Source organism: Miscanthus floridulus, chromosome 5 (assembly GCF_019320115.1).
Source record: "Miscanthus floridulus cultivar M001 chromosome 5, ASM1932011v1, whole genome shotgun sequence".
NCBI classification, from domain to species: Eukaryota; Viridiplantae; Streptophyta; class Magnoliopsida; order Poales; family Poaceae; genus Miscanthus; species Miscanthus floridulus.
This window is the reverse complement of record NC_089584.1, coordinates 127,902,943-127,911,352: the sequence shown is the minus strand read 5'-3', so window position 1 is coordinate 127,911,352 and position 8,410 is coordinate 127,902,943. Positions and strand designations below refer to the sequence as shown.

General features: G+C 44.7%; 1 protein-coding gene across 1 annotated transcript; it reads right to left on the bottom strand.

Annotated features, from left to right (window-relative positions):
- Nucleotides 1-604: 604 nt before the first annotated feature.
- LOC136450726 (cyclin-dependent protein kinase inhibitor SMR4-like) lies at nucleotides 605-1,157 on the bottom strand. The gene has a single exon (XM_066451313.1). The coding sequence runs from the start codon at nucleotides 1,099-1,101 to the stop codon at nucleotides 835-837; it is 267 nt and encodes an 88-aa protein (XP_066307410.1). The 5' UTR covers nucleotides 1,102-1,157; the 3' UTR covers nucleotides 605-834.
- Nucleotides 1,158-8,410: the final 7,253 nt, after the last annotated feature.

The following is an 8,410-nucleotide window of genomic DNA, read 5'->3' as shown; positions in this document are numbered from 1 at the left end:
GCCTCTGACGCTAGTCACACACACGGGCCGGCCACATACATTGCAATGCGCCTAGGACAGGAGGCAGAGGAATGCAAAGCCCACATCGCGCTGCAGGCCTCCCGCAGCCACAATAACTGCGGCCGAGTTCAAGAGCACAGCTTCCCTCTCGATTGTGTTTTAATGCCTTCCAGTTCATGTACTACCAGCTGGGAGGAACAGCAGTTAACATCATTTCATCTGCACGGATTACTGCTTCTAACCATCCATTAAAAACACTTTTTTTTTTCTAATAGCACCGATTAAACGGGAGAATAGACTGCAGCAGTAGCAATGAAGCATACGGGACAACTGGAGAGGCTTTTCGAAGCTTCAAGCTGCAACCTGGCCACCGATCACCATCATCAGCAGTATCCTAGGTAGATCACCATCATCAGCAGTTATCGTAGGTAGATGCTGCGCATACAAGTGAAGCAAACAACGCAGCCGCCGCATTCTTCACGCCGCCCGCCCGCAATCACCGCCGCAGCAACCGCAGCCCACAGGTAGTATTGTGAACATGTACTGCAACATCTCAATCGAACAAAGGGCTAGTGACATGAATACGCACAAGTGACAAGAAACATATAAGGATTTCATCATCTGAACCAAACAGTATGCTTATATGAGTTCTCATCTCAAGCATCCACCACCTACCTACCTACCACTCCCTAAAACCCTCCTACTGCCTCCCTAAACCCACCCGCTACTAAACCCTACTAGAGTGAGTACAACAGAGACTGGAAACCTATCTACAACTCCCAAAATCAATCTGGAGCAGAGCCCTTCTCTGCCACCGCCGGCCCGCCGCCGAAGTCACGCGCAGGAGGAGGCCTGGCGGCGCGGCGCGAGCGCGAAGAGCGCCTCCAGGTCCGGCGGCTGGAAGTAGCCGTTCTTGGGCGGGCTGCGCCGCTTCCCGAAATCCGGCACGGCCTTCCTCGGCGCCGCGGGGCAGGGCAGCGTCGCCGGGATGCGGCACTCCTCCCGCTTCGGCGTCTCCCACCCGCCACAGCCGTACCCTCCTCCGCCGCCCACAGCTCCAGCCGCCGCCGCCGCCTTCTCTACGCCTACGCTGCTCTCCATTGCGAGATTGATTTTTCGAGGGAAGAAGAAATTTGCTTTCCTTTTTTTTAAACGCGGGATTAGGAGGGAAGAGACGCGGCCGGCGGAGCATATAAAGGAGGGGGCCGGCTGCGGCGGGAGGATCAGGCTTCCCAAGGACGGAACTGGACGGCTCCGTGCTGAGCAAGGCGGGCCGGAATCGATGACGTGGCGGATCCCGCGCCGTCGGATGCGGGGAGTGGGAATTAAGCGGGAAAAGGGTGCGCGGAGGGGCGGGAAGCCGCGATGCGCTGTTTCGATTTAAAACTTCTTTAGATGGAGGGCCTGTGTTCTATATGGTATCACGGATCAGTCCTTTCTAGATCACAAGACGAGGGGGTTTCGACGAGTTTTCTCTGTGCTCGAGGGGTGTTGGTGTAAGATTGGACTGGAAGGATATGCCGCATTGGATTCCACTGCGTTACGTGGCCTGTTAGGCGTGCCAGGTGTGTACGGGTAGTGATGGGCGACCGAATACGGTGGGGTCCCCGACTTCGGCGCCGCCCCACGACCCCACCGCACGCCGTGGTCTCGGCCTTGGTGCACCGCGGTGCGCTGGCCGGAGGGCCCTCGGCGGACGGTCCACGTGAGCCGGGTGCGGGGGCGTGGTTGGGAGCTGCTGGAATGATCCCTTCCGCCTCGGATTCCTGGGCAGCTGGGCCCCGCATCGGGAGGAGATCGGGTGGTCTCTCGTCCCCCGTGTGGAAAACTGCGGCGCGGCGCGTTGCTTTGCGTTGACTTGCCGTACCACGCCGCCAACGGCCGGATTACGTGGGCCTTCTCGGCCGTAAATGGACCGCTTCTGCTGTTCGGCCTCTGGCCCATGAATTTCTGCTAAGGCCCAGTTTAGATGACAAAAATTTTGGCAAAACGACACTGTAGCATTTTCGTTGTTATTTGACAATTAGTGTCCAATCATAGTCTAATTAGGCTTAAAAGATTCGTTTCGTGGATTTCGTCTAAACTGTGTAATTAGTTTTATTTTTTATTTACATTTAATGCTTCATGCATGCGTCCAAATATTCGATGTGACGAGGAATCTTAAAAAATTTGACGTTTTAGAGGGAACTAAACAGGCCCTAAATGGCCTAGCCTAAATCTTATATCAATCTTAGCTCGTTCTTCAACCTGTTCGGTTGGCTGGTTCGTGAAGAAGTACTGTCGGCTGGTTTGTGTGAGAGAAAAATACTATTCTAGCTGGAAATTTACGATCATTTACGACAAGCCACAGTCAAACGAACGGGCTGCTTATTTGAAGCAAACAATAAGTGAGGCTATTTAAAAAAATAAAAGTTAAAAAAGATTATTATAAAAATAAAGAATCCATTTATCTTCTAGTCCTCACAAAGTGTCATGTCGTGGTCCTTCAACTGCCAAAACCATGTATCATGTGCTACTCAATATCAGTACAAGGTGAGATCTTCCTAGTAGTAGTCAATGATATACAAAAGGTGAGATCCTCCATATCCTGAAAGAGTTGGAGGTCAATGATATACAAAAGGTGAGATCCTCCATATCCTGAAAGAGTTGAGGCCTTATTTAGTTCCACCCTAAATTCTCAAAAAGTGCTATAGTACCTATCACATCGAATGTTTGCGGCTCGTGTATAGAGCATTAAATGTAGACGAAAAAAAACTAATTGCACAGTTTGGTAGAAAATTGCGAGACGAACGTTTTGAGTCTAATTAATCCATGATTGAATACTAATTGCTAAATAAAAACGAAAGTACTACAGTAGCCCCAAATTCCAAATTTCCTACAACTAAACAAGTCCTGAGTATGCGGACTCTGCATCGACACGAACCCAGACAAAATGAACAAACGTTAATCGTTGGTCCTGCCGGCATCCAATCGCCTCCACCGATCCGTCCAGTGTCTTGACTATTTTTTGTCAACCTAACAAAACGACGATAAGCCATATTTTTCCTATGATATGACAAGTTGGAAATATTTTACTTTTATCAGGTAGCGTGTTCGTGCGTTGCTACCGGACAACTAAACTTTTATACTAAAAACACATAGATCGTACGATAAGATAATAATATTATAAAACATTAAACTGACATTTAATCAAAAAGCAAAGTTTGTAAAATTAACGGTCACTAAGAGCATGGCACCGCTGGCTCACAAACTCTACTATATAAACATTTCCGTGATATGGCTAAAATAATATTTTATATCGGCAAGAAGTCTCCGATATCCATTTCTTTCATGCGACTAAGATAATATTTTACCTAGTTAAGTGCCCATGCGTTGCTACGGGTAGACATAGAATTTAACAAAATAAAAATTATTCTAAAAACATATCATTTAAAATATTTGATCAAAATGTTACAACACCTTAAGAGTAAGTCACCGTAGATACAAACACAAAACCAAGACCCTAGCCATGCTAAACCCATGCTCGTCAAAAATACTATACAACTTGCACAAGATTTACTTGTGGTGACAATTGTCACCATGCCTTGAACCGATCCGTAGTTGTCTATTACATTTGTATTAAATAGCCAAAACCCAAAACTTCTAATTAAAGCATCGTCTCAAGTTCTAATACATATAGTCCTATCAATACATGGGTGTAAACAAACGTGAACTCATAAATGTAATCCATTCAGAGAGCACGATAATAATTTGCTCAGACCCACAAAATGACACACTTTACGACACACTTTACTTGATAGTCAATAGTTCATACATGAGTTATGACTTACAATGCGTAAATTGAGAAATGTCATCCATCAACTAGGAACAGTAACATTTTGCTCTTTAGAATCCTAGTGAATCTCAACATTTGGACGAAAACAGCACAAATGCACATTACGTCATTTAACCCTTCTGCGTTCAACGACCAACTGCAATAGACTTTGTGACAGGGATCGATCGCTGCACATTTCTCAGTTAAAACACAGTCTCGGCCTATGCTACAATTATATTGAGGAATCAAGAAATTAAGCCCAAATCATAATTAAAAAATAAGAAATAGAGAAAAGGTAGGGAAAATCAGCATAAGGAATATTAAGTAAAAGATATATAAGAAAAAACAATAGGTAAGTATTGTAGCAGGCAAGTCAAAGAAACAATAAAATCAGCTAAGTAGTCCACATAAAAACCAAGCATATGCAGATGAAACCAAAACGTAGCAGTGCTATACCAATAAAGTCTTAGTAAGACCAAAAACCAGTACAACTGTAGCTGAATTGGGCCTAACAAAATTCACTGTATAGATGCCAACAAGTTTTAAGTGTATAATTCATAATACTTCTTTTCACAAATGTTCCCACTTATAGCATTTGTTATGCGATCCGATAATGCATGGCTTTTTTATGATACTTCTTTTTCGCAAGTGCTCCCACTTACAGCATGTCTATTATAATTCAGTGATGCATGCCTTTTTTCAAGAATACACAGGAGAGATGCTCATGAATGATTATACAACCAGATATACAACTTAAAACAAGAGAGCTAAAGCTAAGTTCTAACTTAACCAAGTGCTCCAATCTACTGTAACTGCTCTCTGCTCTCTGTTTATATTTAGTCGGCTTTCAGCTTGGATTTGTGTTAACATTCAATGTTTTTTCCCTGGACATCCATGTTCTACTTGAAAGGTCCTAATGGCTAGAGGGGGGTGAATAGTCTAATAAAAATTTCTACAACAACGCTTAACAAACCAATTAGACAATTATGAGGCGAAGCAAGTGTTGCGCTAGCCTATTAAAATTGCAAGCCACTTACCATAATTATAGTTTATATAGTTTATATCCACATAATAGCTATGACACTACACTAAGTTAGTGTGTTCTCAAAGACTAACTAAAGAGCTATACTAACCAAACCAACAAGCTCTCACAACTAGCTACACTAAATAGCTTGGTAACTAGTTTGCGATAATATAAAGGGAGAGAGTAAGATATTTATACCGCCGTGTCGATGAGTGAACCAATCAATCACAAGAATCAATATCAATGAAGACCAATCACCTCAGAATCAAATGATGAACACAATGATTTTTTACCGAGGTTCACTTGTTTGCCGACAAGCTACTCCTCGCTTGTAGATTCATGAGCTAATTGGCATCACATGCCAAACCATCAATAGGGTGCCGCACAACCAACACAAGATGAGGATCACATAAGCCATGAGTAATTCACTAGAGTACCTTTTGGCTCTCTATCGGGGAAAGGTCAAGAACCCCTAATAATCACCACGATTAGAGCCAGAGACAATCACCAACCTTCGCTCGACGATCCTCGCTGCTCCAAGCCGTCTAAGTGGTGGCAACCACCAAGAGTAATAAACGAATCCCGCAGCAAAACACGAACACCAAGTGCCTCTAGATGCAAACACTCAAGCAATGCACTTGGATTCTCTCCCAATCTCACAAAGATGATGAATCAATGATGGAGATGAGTGGGAGGGCTTTGGCTAAGCTCACATGGTTGCTATGTCAATGCAAATGGTCAAGAGAGTGAGCTTGAGCTGGCCATGGGGCTTAAATAGAAGCCCCTCATAAAATAGAGCCGCTGTACCATTTCACTAGGCACAACACGAGGTGACCGGATGCTCCGGTCATATTAATCGGACGCTGGACCTCAGCGTCCGGTCACGCGATGCGTGCCACGTGTCCCCTCTCTTCAAATGTTGATCACCCGATCTCAATGGTCAAGTGACGACCGGACGCATCAGCTCAAAGTGACCGGACGTTGGACCTCAGCGTCTGGTCATGCTCGACCAAACTCACCTAGTGTCTGGTCACTTGGTGTTTCCCCTGTTCATGACCATGTCAGTATGACTGGACGCAGCCAGCCAGCGTTCGGTCGACGACCGACGCTGTGCTTTTTCTGCAGCTACTGACCGGACGTGCCGGTCCTTCAGAGACCAACGTCCGGTCACTTACAGTGACCACGTTCACCTGAGTTTAGGACGCTGGTGGTATCGTCGGACTGTCCGCACTCTATGGGCAGACACTCTACCGGTGAAGTTTCTAACCCTTGCTCAAATGTGCCAACCACCAAGTGTATCACCTTGTGCACATGTGTTAGCATATTTTTCACAAACATTTTCCTAGGGTGTTAGCACTCCACTAGATCCTAAATGCATATGCAATGAGTTAGAGCATCTAGTGGCACTTTGATAACCGTATTTCGATATGAGTTTTACCCCTCTTAATAGTACAACTATCGAACCTAAATATGATCACACTCTCTAAGTGTATTAATCACCAAAACAAAATGGCTCCTACTATTTATACCTTTGCTTGAGCCTTTTGTTTTTCTCTTTCTTCTTTTTAAGTCCAAGCACTTGATCATCACCATGGCATCATCATCATCATGTCACGATCTTCATTTGCTTCACCACTTGGAATGTGCTACCTATCTCATGATCACTTGATAAACTAGGTTAGCACTTAGGGTTTCATCAATTCACCAAAACTAAACTAGAGCTTTCAATCTCTCTCTTTTTGGTAATTGATGACAACCCTTTCACAAAGATATGAATTGAAATTCAATTGAATCCATATTGCTTGCCCAAGCATATTTACTATGTGTAAAAGGATATGGACAAGTTTCATGAACTCCATATGGTAGCAATTGCTCCCCCTACATATGTGCTAAGAGTTTGAATTGAAGCTTGCACATATGCTTAGATGGAAATATAGGAGACATTGTCTACCAAATGATGCTAAGGTATAAAAGATAGACCTTTGAAGCGTGATACCAATTGGAGTGCACCATTATACCATCCTTAGCACCATGATTAGCTCGATATCACTTGAAAACACTTAGAAATAAAATCACTAGATAACCTATGCATGCTAGATTTTCAATTTATCATTCAAACCTATAACTAGCATACACCACACAAGCATGAATATTGAAATTTAAAACTTATGCCATGCAAGCAAACATATAAAATGCACATTCAAATACATCTACAAGTTTATGAGCTTGCTCCCCCTACTTGTGTGCTCAAAATTTTAATAGATCCCTTTCCTTTGTCATATCTCTCTCCTTATGTCAAGTTTTCCCACTTTGTTGTCTTTTATTATATTAGTACACTAATATCTTTGTTTTTCTCCCCATGTACTAATATCACTAATATCTTTATTTTTCTCCCCCTTTGTCATCATGACTGAAGGGACCATGACGCCTAAGAGGGGGGTGAATTAGGCAACTTAAAATTCTAACTCTAAATTATGGCCTCTTTTTCTAACCCTAGCAAAACCTATGCAAAGATAAACTATCTAGATGTGCAACTATGATTTTGCTAGTGTGTTGCTATCTCTACCGCAAACATAGTAAAGTAATCAATGTAAATGTGGAAGCTAAAGAGCAAGGTAGAGATATGCAAACTCCCATCGACGACTCCGGTATTTTTACCGAGGTATCGAGAAGTGCACAAGCTTCCCCTAGTCCTCGTTGGAGCCCTTCACAAGGAATCCCTCGTAAGGGCCAAGCTCCCGGTCGGATAACTCCATGGATAGCCTCAGGCCTTCCCCACGCGCAAGTGGGTCTCTGACATGCCTTCCGGCAAGCCTCTCCTAGATGCTCCTCGCTGTCTTCACTATCAAGCTTCCGGCCGAAACGCCGCGGGCCTTGTTCCCTCCGGTACACGATGGTGGCCATACCACAAACGCGGTTGGTGTGGTCTCGCAAGACTTCAAGCCCCTCCGATGTACAACAATGGTGCTCGCAAGCACCGAGTGGCAAGAGGTATGCAAACCTCACTAAACACTAGGCCTAAACCTAGAGCAAGCACATGAGCGGTGGTCTAATCAACCTAAGCACTTTGCAAAGCACCTACGCTAATCACCTGATGAATTACTAAGCTCTATGCAAGTGGAGATCACTAAAACGATGTATCAACACCCTTGGTATATTTCCTCAGCTCCACCACACTCAAATGGCCGGTTGGGGGTTGTATTTATAAGCCCCACTAAGAAAGTAGCCGTTGGGGTCAAATTCCCATGAAACTGCTACTGACCGGGCGCTGAATCATCCTAACCGGACGTGTTCGGTCGTCTGGACCGCTGAACTGTGAACCACTGATCGGACGCTGCCAGCATCCGGTCGTAGTTTCATCGTTCTAGAACCTCTCTGTACTCGATCGGACGCTGCTTCCCTACGTCTAGTTGGTTTCACCGCCCGCGTCTGGTCATCCTGATTGCAGAGCCACCGGTCCATCGTCCGATCGTCCTGACTGCCGAGCTACCGGTCCAGCGTCTAGTCGTCCCGACTATCGAGCTACCTGCGTCTGATCTAGTGTTCGGTCGCCTCTACGAGCTTGTTTCTTC